The 16,976-nt window shown below is 35.9% G+C and overlaps 1 protein-coding gene across 7 annotated transcripts in view; it reads right to left on the reverse strand.

Annotated features, from left to right (window-relative positions):
- ATG5 (autophagy related 5) overlaps positions 1-16,976 on the reverse strand; it is a 122,046-nt gene that overhangs the window by 67,682 nt on the left and 37,388 nt on the right. For all 7 annotated transcript variants that reach the window (XM_014860819.3, XM_070496703.1, XM_070496704.1 and 4 more), the window contains one exon: positions 10,248-10,410. In XM_014860819.3, coding sequence (XP_014716305.1) covers positions 10,248-10,410 — 163 coding nt within the window. The remainder of the gene's footprint in view (positions 1-10,247; positions 10,411-16,976) is intronic.

Below are 16,976 nucleotides of genomic sequence, written 5' to 3' on the forward strand. Positions count from 1 at the left end.
ACCAAAAAATATTAGGAAAGTAAGCACATTTGGGGTTTTCTGTTCTCTTAAGGAGAATCATGAAATTCTTAAGTTTCAAAACAAAACATTCATTTAAAAACAAAGTAACATAAACTATATATGCTTATATACCTTTGTGTGTATGGTGTTACTTTTTTTAAGAGGAAAAGAGGAATTGTTTTCTAAATTCAAATAGTAATGATAGGTTATGGCTCTAAGAGTGAAAATTATTTATCAGACAGATGTTTGTCTGCATTTTCTCTATATAGGGTACCAACATTCGTAAGGAAAAGCTTCCTGTACCTTCCCAAATTTAACACACAAAAAAATTACAGTATGCTAGAAGGCATAAATTTTTTAAAAGTTTTATAACTGAACCAAATATAAATGAAAGATATGATAGTCTTTTTACTGTAGATGATTTGAAATTTTACTTAAAAGGACATTACAAACTAAACCTTTGTATTCCTGTATTACTAAGAGTTCACTAAAAATATTTTCAATTACCAGAGTTTAGACTATTAACCTAGTCATATAGATTTATACATACATCAACTGAATTTCACATATAAAACATATTCTCTACCATTGATGAATTCTGGGACATACGACCACAATTCACTGTTATTAATGGACTCTTTCCAATAAACTTATGTTAGTATAATTTGTAGTGTATTATGAAATACCTGTCTAAATGTCTTCACCAAGTTTTATTATCCATGATGTTCACTGCCAAGTCTACTCAAAGAACTGTAAGAGGCTATGATCCAAATTATTACCAAATTTAATTATTCATTTAAATCATGTAATTTCAAGAGCAATCTTTCTCCAGAAGCCTAGCAAAGTAGCTTTACAGTAAAACACAAATAATAAATTTTTTAGATTTCCATCATTATTTTTAATTATAGAAAGTAGAACACTGAGAGATTGATTTAAAACACGTAATGTAATATAGTAAAATACTTGTTTGTTCCACAGTAAAACTTAAGTGAATGCTCAAGTAGGTTACCAATTTGCTTTAAACAACTTTCTCACAAAGTTGTAGATTCCTGAAGACCACACACACACAGCTTCAGACTGAACTTATTCACCTTATGGTATCGCAGGCAAAACAATAATGGAAATCACTAATTCAGCTGCATACAGAAAGAAAAGCACATGATGGTTAGTGGATATAAAGAACTGCCAAACATCTGGAATATCCAAAATTGCTTCATATTTCACTGCCTTGTATCACTGGGAAAATTAACCGTCATATCCTTAATGAAGACGCACTTATGAAAGTAAATGAGTATGAAATCAGAAGCTGCAGCATTCGATTCAAATCTATCAAGTCTTTTCCATCTACTGATCCATACTCACAATCCTTAACTCTAGCAACACCTGACTCAATACATCTCCACAGGAATGTTTCAGAGATATCTCGAACTTTTGACCTCCAAGCTGACCTTCTCAATTCGGCTTTGTTCCCCACCCCAAACTTATTCTCTATCTAATTATTTCACATCGCAGTATAAAGCAGCACTATCCATCTAGCTGCCCAAGTCAGAATCCAGAAATTATTCTTTGCTTTCTTTCACCCTAACTTTACATCCAATCTAATAATAGACTATCAATTCTAGCTCAAAATAAACCCCCAAGTTTATTGACTTCTCTCCATCTCTACCATCGTCACCCTAAAGGCCACCATCATCGTATACCTGAAGCTACTGCGATAGCCTCTCTACTTTCACTCTTGACTCCTTCTATTCCATTCTCCTTTTAGTAGACAAAATATTCTTACATTGTATTCTGCATCTCACCACTCTCCTGCTAAAAGTCCTCCACTGGCTTCCCACTGCACTTATCTAAATTCGTTTCCTTGGCCTAAAAAGCCCTACATATCATCTAGCTCTTTCCCACCTCTCCAACTTCACCTCATGTCACCTTTCCTTCTTGGTCTCTATATCTGAGACACACTGGCCTTCTTTCAATTCCTTAAAACACACCAAACTCTCTTTTGCCTCATGTCCTTGAAACATGCTATTTCCTAACATGACTGGTTCTCTCTCATCCTTAAGATTTCAGGTTAAATAGACCTGAAATCAAAGAGGTCTTCCCTAACTACCTTAATATAAATAAGTCCAATCCCTACAGGTCTCTTGTTTACTGCTTTCAAAATAGTGTAAAGTCAACTGTGAAAAGGATGCTTTGGGTCCCACAAGACTTATGAAAAGAACTAGATACAGAAAAGTGTCATTCTTGCTACATAGAATGTTAAAAAAAAAAAAAAAAGTAGTGAGACTATACTACAGATTGGCCTCAAAAGTAGAGGGAAAATACGACAAGGACACTAGAGGAGAAGGATATCCTAGCAAAAAACCCCTATGTGATCTATAACTTCAAAAAGCTCCAAACAGTATTTTCTTCTTCAACAGTGTCTAGCATTTTCCCACCTCAGGGCCTTTGCCCTTGCTGCTACCTCTGCCTAGGAAGGTATTAAGCCCAGATAAAGGCATGGTCCTGCTTCAAATCTTTACTTAATGTTATACAATCAGTGAGACCTTCCGTTTATGCTTCTCCCATAGCACTTATCATCATATGACACATAAAGTAGTTTATTTATACATATACTTCTTGTCTGTCTCCCCCATTGTAATTAAACTGCATAAGGGTAGGAATTTCATCTGTTTTATTCACTACTTTATCTCCAGTAAGAATTCAATAACTACCTGTCCAACGAATTAACATTAAAATGACACCCACAAAAGATAAACCAAGTTATAGCAGGATTGTGATGCGTAATTCCACGGGTCAACTTGACTGGCCACAGGGTGCCCAGATTAGACATTATTTCTGGGTGTGTCTGTGAGGTTGTTTCTGGATGAGATTAGCATTTGAATAGGTGGACTTTCAGTAGACTGCCCACCTCAATGTGGGTAGACATCATCCAATCAGGATGATGGATCATCCTGAACATTGGGTCCTATTGAGGACCCAAACAGAATAAAAGAAAAAGCAGAAGAAGGAGGAATTCACCCCTTTTTTTCCTGCCCCATTGATTGAGCTGGGACATTTCATCTCATCTTCTCTGGGATTTATACCATCGGGTCCCCTAGTTCTCAGGCCTCCCAACTCAGATTGAATTACACTACTGGCCTTCTTGGGTCTCCAGCTTATGGAGGGCAAATCATGGGACTTCCAAACCTCCATAATCACATGAGCTAATCCTCATAATAAATCTATACACACACACACACACATTTTTAATTGGTTCTACTTCTCTGGAGAACCTTGACTAATACAAGGAACATGTAAGAAGAGTGGCAGAAAGGCCAACACTAAGCACAAGATGACGCTTATAAAAAAAATAGTAAAGAAAACAAATGAACTTTATAAACTACATTGGGCAAAGAAAGAAGGAACACATGGAGAACACTATTCGGGAAGATAGTATCATATCAAAAAATGGAAAGAAAGCTCAACTATTCAACTTCTGTTTAGCTTCCATTTTCTCCAACAAAAGAATGGTCAAACAAGAAAGAGTGAAAACATAAAGCTAAAGTGAGAATGATGGTTTGAGAGGCTCAGACATAATAGTAGGTACTCTGCTGTGGTAGGTATGCTGCTTTAAATTAATGCAAGTCTTCAGATAAAGGAGAATTAGAACCCTAAAAGAACTTAAAGATAGGATTACAAAACCAATGCCAATAATCTTATGAAACAACGGAAAGGAGAGTTGCCTGAGGTCAGGAGACAAGCAATTGTTTCAACTTAAAAATATGAATGGATTTTATCAACTAATAAGCCTAAGGCTAATCTCTAGCAAAATTTTAGAACCGTTTCTGAACATCCAGAAAGTAACACAGTAATTAGTAGAAACCAGCATAAATTTTAAAATACGTATGGTATCAAAGTGACCTACATTCCTTTCATGATAGTAATTATTAAGTGACCGGATATCAAAGAAGTGATTTACCTTAAATATAACAATATAACAAAGATATACTTCTGGATACTATGTGTAAGCTAGATGAGGGTAGTTAGGCACACACAATGGTTTCTGAAATGTCTGGGAATCAACCTTGACAGTTCTCATTCTATCACTCATCACATTCAACCCAATTCTAAGTCCTAGCAATTCTCTCAAATAGTTCTCAAATCCATACACTTCTGTCTACCCTCAAGGCCACCATCTGTAGTCTAAACAATTACCATCTCTTGCCTAACCACTGGAATGGATTCCTATTTGGTCTTTTAATTCCCTATTTGCTCCCTTCTAATTCACTAACCATACTGCAGCCAAAGAGATGTCTTAAAACAGAAAATCTGACTGTTATATTCTTGCTTAAAATCTTTCAGTAGCCCCCTGCCTACCCCACCTCACTCCCTGGGGATTAAGTTCAATATCATTAAAATGGCCTACAAGACCCTGAATAGATAGGGTCTCTGCCTAATTTAGAGAGTCATGTACTTGCCACTCTCAACACTGATCACTATGCTCTAGTCAGAATGGCCTTCTCTGAGCTCCCAGGACTTAAACTCTTTTCTGCTTCTCAATCTAATTCCTGTGCCTGGAACACTTCCACCACAACCACCCTCCTCTCTACACCTTCTTCCTTCCTCTACAACTCAAGTTATAAATGTAATAATTATTTAAAGGATATCTGTTTAATGTCTGCCTCCCCTACTAGACTGTAAACTCTGAGGGAAGGACCACACCTGCCACGTTCACCCAGTATCTCCTGCCCAGCACAGTTAGGTCCCCTGCCAGCACATGACAGGTTCCTGTAATTGACTAATCCATACTACCAGGATCTGAGCATGACTCTCCTATAATGAATGCTGTTTCCAAGACCTGATCAAATATCAGAGTATAAAATCTGTAAAGAATATAAACCTGTGAGCAATATTTGTGGCAATGGATATAAGAATAAAAACTTCTATAAACTCAAAGTGGGGAAGGGTTGAAAAGTAATAGATGAAACAAGACAGGCCACATGTTGATAACTGCTGAGGCTGGGTGACAGGCATGTAGGGCTCATTATACTATTTTCTCTGCTCTTATTTACACAATGTAATCCCAGTGTTCTCACGACTGGGAAAAATCTGAATTTTGCTAAAGAAAGACAGGAAGCTTATTAAATGTCAACCTTTCATTGAGATAAAAGATTCAGGAAAAGTACTTATGCGTCCTATTGACAGTTCTACTTAGGAAACTCCTTCCATACCACTTACACCTAGAATAGTATCTGACACTATAACAAAATCACAGAAATGGAAGCTTCAAGATACAGAGCTGAGTCTCAAAAGCTCATCTGTTTTAGTAATCTTTCTATGACACCACACTTATTTCTGTATAGTAGTCTATTACCTTCCACCTAAATCCTGCTTTAAAGGGACAGGGAGGGAGGGAGGGAGAGAGTAATGGAGAGGGAAAGAAAGGAAAGAGAGAGAAAGAGAGAAGGAAAGAAAAGAGGAGAGAGGGAAGAGAGAGAAATCACTGACAACAATTATTCTTCCAAGAAGTCCTTCTGAAACAAATGAGAATATCTAATCTTCAGAATTCAGGTATATGTGATTACTACTTTACGGTCCCTGAATTTGAGTCTTGTGAGCTATTAACACATTCATATTTATATGGAAACTCCAGCTTAGAGAGAAAAGTGGTCTGCCACGGCCAAACAGTAAGAGATCCAGCAAAGTAAAGATTAGGTCCAATGCTCCTTCTCAGACCAACAAACCTGAAGTCCAATACTTACTCTACTATATGCAACTGACAAACACAAAGCAATGCAGTTACAACCCAACTGTCTCTATCATACAAGCCTCCAAAGAGCTGGAACCATTGCATTCTTTATATCATGTATTGAAGTATTTTCAAAATCTTAGGACTTATTATAAAAGTCACCTTTCACTGATCACTATTTCCTCCTATAAACCAGTTTTAAGTTAAAATGGTACACAAACAATTGATTTCTCTAAAAATTACTTAGCTCAAAAAGATTAACCATAATTTAGAAACAATGTAAATTTTCAATATACTTAGCAGTCAAAACTTGCATTTATTTGAAAGTCTATGGAATTTATTTAATGCCATCTTTTCTTGTCTTTTTTAATATACTCAAAAAACCAAGGCTGAAAACTAAGTCATATATTCTGTTAAAAATATTTTTTTGGGATTTCCTCAAATCTCTAGATTATTAAAAAAAATAGCCTGACATTTAATAGAAAATAGCCTGCACATGTATTGACAACTGCCTCATAAATAACAAAAATGCTACTTTCTTTTTTTTTTTTGTGGTCATTAACTCTGTTTCACAGGGAGGCGAAATACTTTTATATCTAAAATGAAAACCCATACAGAACACTGAAAGGCACAGTATGTCTTAAATGAGTTTTCTTGGTTTCAAAAGCTTTTCTTATTTCTCTTTCACAGAGATCTGAAACATTAAAATTAGCATTTGAAAGTATTCAAAAATTGTTTAAATCATGGCTGAGCTGTTGTGCTCTACAGGTGCAGTTCTATATGAAAGAAATTTACCATCTGCTATATCTCGATTTTGACCAATTTACAATTACACTAGCCAAAAGGTGAGATATCTTTGGCTTCACAAATAAATAGGACCTTCTTTTAGATGGAAAAATTCTTAAACATAAAATCCATTTCAATAAAGGAAACAGAAAGGAATTTACTAGAAAGGAATAAAATAGTCATTCAGTCAACATTTATTTTGTCTACTCTATGCCTAAGACTAGACTAGGTGCTGGGGATATAAAAATGTGTAATACACTCCAACCAGGAGACACTTATATTCTGGCAGAATACATAAACCATAACTATACCAGACTGTGATAAAATATGAGAGCAAAAATGCATATAAATGGACAAGGAGCCATGACATCGAGAAAACACAAATAGTTCTGCCTCTGCTTGGCTGTAAGCTCCATGAAGACAGGGTCCATGTTTGTTCTGTCACTGCTGGATGCTCACTAGCTCCTAGCATAGTTTCAGGCACATGTTAGGTTTTCAATAAATATTTGTTGGCTAAGAAAATACAAGAGTAAAGGCTTCAGATAAAAGGTGGCAAGAGAGATGAGCATTAAAACATAAGGAAGAGTTAGACAAAAAAGGAGGGAAAGGGCATTCTAGGCAGAAGGAACAAAATGAATTACCACACCCACCTTTCATCAATTTACCTTAATGTAGGTAACATTCAGACTTTTCCCTCCAAAATATATTTTCTACAACCTTTACCCAACTAAAGATTTCCTAAATGAATATTTTAATTTTTAAAAAGTAGAAAATAAACTATCAAGGTCTCCAGTATCCACATTTTGAGTGTGTAAGCTCAATCGTTACCAGTACGAACAAAATCAAGCATAACAGCTACAAAAATAATTTATAGCTAAAAAAATAAAAGGAATAAAACATATTTTAACCTCATACCATTTTCAGTCAGATTTAATGAAACTCAATTTTACATGTAATTCAATAAAACTTAATGAAGATAACTTCAAAAAGTCACATATCTAAGAAAGAATATGGGCTAAGACAAAAACAGGAAAAAAGGAATTTTATGCCAAAAATCAGCAATGAAGGCAGTTATTAGACTAAGTCTGATACAGTAAGTTACAGCGAGTTCTGAATGTGAGACATTTTGAGTCATGCTTTAAGTCAATGATAAACATGAGCTGTTGGTTTGGTCAGCCTTCTAGGGGCTGGCAAAGGTTTTCCAAAAGAGTCAGAGATGATAAATATTTTAGGCCGTGGACTACATGGTCTCCGTCACAACGATTTAATTCAGCTGTCACAGCACGAAAGTAAACATACACAACACATAAATGGTAGGGTTCTAATAAATCTTTATTTATAAAAACAGGTGGCTAGTCCATGACCATAGTTTGCCAACTCCTGTCCTAGAGTCTCAAAGTGACTTCTCAATAATTCTTTTTATCAAGACAGCTTCACTTCCTTTCAAATACTTTCACATAAACTATATTAGTGTTTCTTTAAAGCCTCTAAAGACACCTATAAAAGAACATAGCAGATATTCTCTTGTTTTACAGATAAAGAAACTGAAGCTCAAAGGGATGGAGTGAGTTGCCCTAAGGAGCTACTAGCAGAGCTGAGACTAAAAACCAGGCTTTTGTTTTTTCTACAACTCGTAACCATCATCCTACATATCCAATCTTCCACTGCCCCAACTGAAACATTTCAACCATTTTTAGAATCTTCTGCTGAATCTGAGCTCTCTAGAGGAGACTCACCACATTCGAAACAGATTTCAAAAGCATCTACTTAAATGTTTGTTTACATTATTTATTTCAATTCGGAAGCTAAATTATTCTCTGACCCCTTCTCTCTCTGCAAGAGTCCAGTCTTCTTCCATTTAGGCTATCTTTTTATTCACAAGTCACCTAATAAGTCATTTCATCTTCAAATAACTAGCAAGAAAAAGAAAAAAGTACACCCTCTTAAGGTGTTGTAAACTCTTTTAACCATTTATAAGAATTTGCAGACTGAGCAATATAAATGAGGAGAAGGACCTGGTGCCTGAGTTTGCAGAGCTTATCGTCCGTTTGAGAAATACCAGACATATAAATATGAAACTAAGGAGCAACTCTATGTAACTCAGGTCAAAGCTAAGAAACTCACAAGAAATGAGGAAATTTAATTTACAGTAAACATTTTCATAAAATATGTGCCTTCTGTGCTACTGAAGTCACAGATAATGCCCTGTACTTTGCATAGTGAAAGTTTAATTAATATTTTAAAAACTACAAACATCTCTTTGACATCATAATAATACAGTCTCAAAGATAAAACTGGATCATACTTTTTTAAAAATTATTTTGGGGGGTGGTAATGAGCTGCTTCTATTTTATTCTCGTTATTGCCACGAAAGAGCAGCTTATATTACACTAACTCCCTGTCCAAAAGCAACTATCAAAGATGGACAAAATAGAGGCAGTCCTTCCTTTGTGTAGCACTGCACGACTGGAAAAGGGACCATAAAGCTGTGCAAAGTGATCTTAATAATTAATGAGAAAGATTATAATTGTTCGAGATCTTTAAAAAATTGTCAAAACATTAAAAACTCTCTCTGTTGGTTACAAACGTATAGCAAAAGCAAAAAAGTAAGAAACACTAATATTATTTAGTACACTGTAATTTAAAACATTAGAAACACTGAGAAGGTGCTTTATTTCTTTGTAAAAAACTTAAGCATAGTTTAAATTGTGCTTGCTTTCCTAACATAAAACTACGAGCAAGCATCCTTCCTAAACCTTGGTGAATTGCCATACTCCTTTCTAAGTTTGGATCAACTTCCAAACATGTCATCATTTGCACTTTTGATGACATGAAATATCTCTGAGAGTTTCTTTAACGTCAAGTTTTTTCATCAGCAGTGCTTGTTCTGGGATAACTTCATCCCTTTTGTCAAAACCACTTTCCTCATTTATGTGGAAAAGTTCACCTCCACTAAGTTCCTGTGGCCACATATCTAAAGTCTCTGAAATGGCAGTAGTGCCAACATTCCCATAGTCAGCTATTGCTTCTACAATTCCATTACATTCTATTCAAATTTCCCTTCCAGCATTATCACTTGTTTCTTTGCTACACTTTCTTCTTTCCTGGCCAATTATTTAGTTTTATAAAGTATTATGCAGGCTTATCGCTGGAGACAAGGAGGCAACACAACTACATGCTTTGCTGTCTGTGGGTGAACTAAATAACAGACGTGTAATGATGATTCACTGACAGACACTGAAAAAAGTGACAGGACTGGGCACTGAACACGATGCATATCTGTTATTATATAATGATTCGTGGACCGAAGAGCTGGCAATAAAGTTTGTACTTAACGTAATTATTCAGTTAATATATGGTAGTAAATGAAATGTGAACCACATTGCTGGGGAACCGGTGTTATTAACCAAAGCATGTTAACTGAAATTAACTATGTCACAAAGATCATGACTAGGAGTAAAGGTACTTTCTCCAGAAGCTAAACACAGGAACTGATACTGTCATATGTTATGGGCAAAGCAATCATTCTAATGCTAGGGAATCCATGAAGAAAGGGATGTTGTAAGGGTACAATGTAAGAGGTGACTAAAGGTAGCTTCTTTGCAAAATTTTGTGTGTAGAGGTCGGAATTAAACTTGTATAACCAATCCTAACATATATAATTACTCACAGGATTATAGTTACTTCATACTTCATAAAGTGGTTTTCTGAAATTAAACACTGTTATACTTACCATTTTGTAATCCCATCCAGAGCTGCTTGTGATCTTTTTTCTGCATTTCATTGATTACTTGACTTTTGTGCTTTAAAGCATCAGCTTCTTTCACACAAGACATAAAATGAGCTTCAATTGCATCCTTAGATGGACAGTGCAGAAGGTCCTTTTCCGGAAAACTCTATCAAAGGAAGAAAAATACACATATAAAACAGGCACACACATTACAAAATTAGCTCTTAAAGAACTGTATCTCCCTCAGTTATCCAATATTTTTAGCAAACTGTCTCCTACCTTCCCAGTAAAGAGATTTCAGTCCAACTCCAAGTACTTTTTAAATTAAACTGAAAATCTTTAGCTATCTGGTATATTTTGTACTTTTTCCAAATAATCCTTATGTAATATGATATGTGATTACAACAACATGAAAAGATATGAAAGTAATAATTTTAAAAACAGCTTATGACTGACCATACTTAGTGTTGGTAAGAATGCAAAATAGAACTCTGTTGCACTGCTGGTGGGAATGTAAAATGGTACAACTGCTTTGGAAAACAATTTGGTAGTTTTTTAAAAAAGGTAAACATACACCTACCATCTGATCCAGTCATTCTACAACTAGGTAATTACCTAGGAGAAATAAAAGCATATGTCCACACAAAGATTTATACGTGAATACAAACAAAACTTTTTAGAAAATTAACAGTAGATGCCCTCCTACCAAAAGAATAGGCACTTAACCACCTATGGCTATTTCCTAAAGTCTGTTTTTTAGATGCAAATAACCAGTCATACCTCCTGTTCTCCTAGAGTCTAATCTCAGAGATCTGCTGAATAAAAGGCGAGCCACTGTGTAATAACCCACTGGTCACAGCTGCCTGGAGCAGAAGACAACAGCTAAGAAATCAAATTGTCTCTCTAGGTACAAAGCGATTCCAGGTTCATGGTGCTCTTGAACTAGAAATTAATAAAGAACCAAGGTGGATGCTTTCAGACATATGCACACAAAGGCAAAGAATGTGAGAAAATATAAAAATTTTGTAAAAATGGAAAGTAAAAAGGAGAATGAGAACTAGAAAGGCAAAACTAAAGGTCAGGAGAGGATACGGGCAGCAGAGAGAGTGTCTCTGCCTTGATCGACTTTACGATCAGCTGCATTTGCTTTGCTTAAGCTACATTGAGGGGATTCGTCCTGGTTTCCTGATGGGGGTAAAGAATTAAATGTACCTAATATCAATTGCTATATTCAAATGGATTAGCATTATGATGAGCATTTCTATATAAGAAAATTTTAACTTTGTTATACTTGATCTATAAATTTAGAATGGCTTTTTCAGATATTGCATACTTCCCTATGATGCTATCTGTCCACTTTGGTTATGAATGAGTGGCAGAAAATAAGAAAGTTAATATTCCAAAGAAAGTATTTTCATGTCATTTGAATGTATGACCTATTTAGACTTGAGTACTATTATAATTTCTTAAACTGTATGCCAGCTGATTAAAACAAAGAGGAGTTACGATTTTTCAAAACAGTGGTTTGAGAAGTCAGGGGAAAAAAATCCCACGACTTTTTAGTGTTGCTTCAACATAGGCTGCTAATCCCCTCAATGGCTTCTGTAACCAGAGAAGGTACTGAATTTCTGCTTTTCCCACACTTCCATCGCTTTGCAGGTTTCTAAGCTTAACCGATGTTAATACCTATACTTCACAGCTGACAATTACAAATAACTAGTCTTGATAGCAAATGAGAGGGTCCATCGAGAGAGTGCAGATATTTGCATATCTATGCTTCAACAGAGAATGCTCTACCTCTATCTAGCAGAGAGGTGAACTCTGTAGTGAAATGAACTCAAGGGAAACAGAAGAGGACATATCTGCTTAGACAGCCACAACAGCTGAATTAACTGTGACAACGAATAAAGTGACAGGTGTCCCAGCTAAGGCCCCCTCCGCTCCTACTCAGGAAATGCTCCTCTTTCCATGATTAGCTTGGGGTGGGGGTGAGAAATCTTTTTTTAACAGCTTCACAATCAAATTACAGACTCTTGATTCATTACATTTCTAACCTCTTACATTAGCAGTTGTGCATAAGTGCATTTATTCAGTCTAAATTCTTGCAGATAAAGGCAGCGAGTTTTACATCATGCTTACTTGCTTTCATTAACCTTCCAAGTCTGAATGCCCAATAAACTAAATTCAATTTCACTTTTACAGAGGTGGTCCGAAAGATACTATTTACTAAGATATTACCTGTGTCCTTTAATTAAAATATTAATCCAGATGGTCTGGAATGTCCAGACACATTCGAGATAACCAAACAACACTGAACTAAGTGAAATAACAACAAAAAAAACCCCCTTCAATCTATTAATAATATTGGAAGCTCAACACCAAATGCAAAGGCAACACAAGCAAAAATAAACAAGTGGGACTACATCAAACTAAAAACCTTCTGCACAGCAAAGGAAACAATCAACAAAATGAAAAGGCAATCTACTGAATGGGAGCAAATATTTGCAAATCACATATCTGACAAGAGGTAAATATCCAAAATATGTAAAGAACTCATACAACTCAACAGCAAAAAAACAAACAATTCGATTAAAAAACAGCCAGAAGATCTGAATAGACATTTTTCCAAAGAAGACATATAGATGGCCATCAGGTACATGAAAAGATACTCAACATCACTAATCATCAAGGAAATGGAAATCAAAACCATTATCACTTCATGCCTGTCAGAATGGCTATTATTAAAAAGAGAAATAAGATGTGTTAGAGAAGACGTAGAGAAAAGGGAATCCTTTTGCATCGTTGGTGGGAATGTAAATTGGTGCAGCCACTAAGAAAAACAGTATGGAAGTTTCTCAAAATATTAAAAATAAAACTACCATATGATCCAGCAATTCCACTTCTCGGTATTTATCCAAAGAAAACAAAAACACTAACTCAAAAGGACATATGCACCCCATATTCATTACAGCATTATTTACAATGGCCAAGACATATAAACAACCTAAGTGTCCATCGATGGATGAATGGGTAAAGAAGATGTTGTGTGTATATATACAATGGAATATTATTCAGTCATTAAAGAGAATGAAATCTTGCCATTTGTGAGAACAATTAAGCTCACAGATACAGAGAATAGATCAGTCGTTGCCAGAGGCAGGGGATGAGGAGGTAGATAAAATGGGTGAAGGGGGTCAAAAGGTACAAACTTCTAGTTATAAATAAGTCATGGGGATGTAATATACGCATGGTGACTATAGGTGTTAATACTGTATTGCATATTTGAAAGTTGCTAAGAGAGTAAATCTTAAAAGTTCTCATCACAAGAAAAAGAAATTTTGTAACTACATATGGTGATGGATGCTAACTAAACTTACTGTAGTGATCATTTTGCAATATACACAAATATCAAATCATTATGTTATACACCTGAAACTAATATAATGCTATACATCAATTGCAGTATTCTCCCTTATCCACAGGAGTTATGTCCCAAGACCCCCAGTGGATGCCTGGATAGTATCAAACCCCACATATACTATGTTTTTTCCTATAATACAGTTTAGTTTATAAATTAGGCACCATAAGAGGTTAGCAACAGTAACTAATAAAATAGAACAATTATAACAATATACTGTAACAAAAGTTATGCTACTCAGAACAGTATGCAATTTAAAACTTATGAACTGTTTATTTCTGGATTCTTCCATTTAATATTTTCGGACCATGGCTGACTGTGGCAACTGAAACCACAGAAAGCAAACCATGGATAATGGTGGACTACCATATATCTCAATAAAAAAAGCATTGCAAGCTTTATTAAAGAAAATAGGGTGAAACAAAAAACATTTTCCATATGATCCATAAAGACTCTAATATCCCATTAAAAATACAGGAGTTGCCAATACACACTGTTATAGACTCTATGTGTCCGCCAAATATTGACATGTTGAAGCCCTAACCCTCAGTTTGGCTATATTTGGAGATGGGGCCTCTAAGGAAGCAATTAAGGTTAAATGAGGTCAAAAAAGTAGAGCCCTGATCCAATAGGATTAGTGTCCTTATAAGAAAAGACAGCAAAGGGCTCACTCTCTCTCTGTCCCCACACACAAGGAAAGGCCACGGTGAAAAGGCAACCAGAAAGAGAGGCTCACCAGAAACCAAACCCTGCCAGACCTTGATCTTGGACTTTCCAGCCTTCTGAACCGTGAGAAAATTAATTTCCTGGCATTTTGTTATGGCAGTCCAAGTAGACTAACACACATAGCAATGCCATTTTATTTTATAGTTGAGTTGCCTCTGATAGTAGACTCACCATTCTGACAGGGAAAATATGAGGCCACAGTTTAAAGGCTTACTTTCATAAAATCTAAAAATGTTCTTTCCAAGATCATTTTGGTGTGTGTGCATGTGGGGATGGAAAGGGAGGGAATTTTTCAAGTATTTCTTGCAAAGCATCATTTTCAGGATGAAAAAAGAGTATACCATAAAAAAGATACTAACAGACATTAACTCAATCAATGCTAAAATCAGCATGGAAATTTTTTAAACTTTTTTGATTTTCTTAAATCTAAGTTTACCACAATCCAATCTACAAACTTAGCTGCAACCAATCATCTCCCTCCCTCCTGGTACAATCTCCCATCCTGTTTGCTAGATCTCATTTTTTGGATCTTTAAAACCCAGCTCAATTAATTATTCCCCTCTCTTTCTGTAACATTATCTTAAGGCATCTTCTATCTAATTAACAATTCCCATTAGTTGTTCTTAAAAATAAAACAACCACACAAGGAAAAACAAAAAAACCTTTCCTTCAATCTCAACTTCCCTCTGGCTAGAGCCCTTTCTCTCTTCTCCCCTTCAGAGTCAACCTTCGAGCTCACCAGCCTGGCCTTCAGCTCGTATCATCCATACAATCTGTCTGCCACCCTCACCACTCCACTGAACCTGCCTTCTTCAAGGTCAATGATACCTTTCAGTTCTTAATTGTTGTAAGTCCTCACCAAACATCTAACCTTTGACTATCTTCCTTGAAGCAGTCATCCTCATGTCTGTGTTACCATACTTCTCATTTTCCTCTTACCTTTTCTGAATCTCATTTGCAAGAGCCTATTCCTGAGCCATTCCTTAAATGTTGGTATTTTTCAAGTTTCTGGCCTAGGACCTCTTTGCTTTTTTCATTCCATATACTCACCTTAAATAAGCTTACCTACATTCATAACATGTGTGGACTAATGACTCTCAGTATCTGTCTCCAGCCAAGACCCTTCTCATGACCTTAGGATCCACACATCCATTAAATCTAGTAGATATGCCTGGTAGGCACATGAAACTCAACAAATCCAAAAGTAAACAAATGATTTCCCCTCCACCCCTGACTCCTCCTTCTCCCCATCTCCCACATCCAATCAAGTTCTGTTCAGTCTACATCCTACATAGACCTGAATCCATTCATTTTTAACATTTCCAGCGTCACTTTCCTAGTACAAACTAACAACTATCTGACATTTCTGAGAAACCTTGTACCTGGGTCCCACGCCCAAAGTCTTATCCATTTAATTCATTTTTCACATTTGAAGTCACAGTGATCTTCTTAAAATGTAAATCTGATCTTCTCACTCAGCTGTTCTGTTGTAGTTTTAGCATAAAATCAAGTTTCTTCTAAAGCCTTCAAGATTTCAAATGACATTTCTCTGCTAACCTCTCCAGCATAATCTCTCACTCCCACTTTACACACTCCATTCTCTTTCCCTTTTCCCACACACACATTCTCTGCTCCAGTGATCTTAAATATCTGTCAAGTGCTCAAACATGCTTTCAGTCATACTCTCTCATTTCTGTGCTTTGCACAAACTATTTCCTCTGCCTGGAACACTCTCACTCCCTGCCTATCACTTGACTGCTTAGACGCCTACCCCCAAAAAATCCCCTGCAATCATCAGGTTCAGTTTCAACATCACACCCTCCAAGAAATTTCTCTTACTCTCCCAGTCTAGGCTAAGTTCACAAAGTCCATACACTTGACTCTATAACATTTATATTCTTATGTCACACTACTCTTAAAGCTCCACAAGGCAGAGACCATGACTGTTCTCACCTCTCTGTCCCCTCTCAATAAACTTTTTAAAATAAATCAACTTTATTGGGATATGATTCATGTATAGTGACATGCAGAACTTTTAAGTGTATAGTTAGGTGAATTTTGACACTGCATAACTGTCAACCCAAACAAGATATCGAATATTACCATCACTCTCAAAAAGTTCTTGTGCCCTTTGCAATCAGTTCCTTTATTTTGACCCTAGCTAATCACTGATCTGTCTTACAAGACTAGTTTGGCCTGTAATACAGTTGCATAAACAGAACTATACAATAAACAGTATTGTGTAACTAGCATCCTTCACTTAGCATAATGCTTTTGAGATATGTTACCGCCTGTATCAGCATTTAGTTCCTTTGTTGCTGAGTAGTATACTGCAGAATGAATTCACCACAATCTGTGAATCCAAAAACCTGTCAGTAGACATTAAGATTGTATCCAAATATTGGTTATTATTAAGAAAGCTGCTATGAACATTAGTGTATAAGTATTTTGTGAACATATGCTTTCATTTTTATTGTGTATATAGCTTAAAACAGAAATGCTGGGTCATAGGTCAAGTTCATATTTAACCTTATTTAAAAACTGCTAAATTGTTTTCCAAGGTGACAGTGTAATTGTACACTCCCACC

This window comes from Equus asinus, chromosome 24 (genome assembly GCF_041296235.1).
Source record: "Equus asinus isolate D_3611 breed Donkey chromosome 24, EquAss-T2T_v2, whole genome shotgun sequence".
NCBI lineage: Eukaryota > Metazoa > Chordata > Mammalia > Perissodactyla > Equidae > Equus > Equus asinus.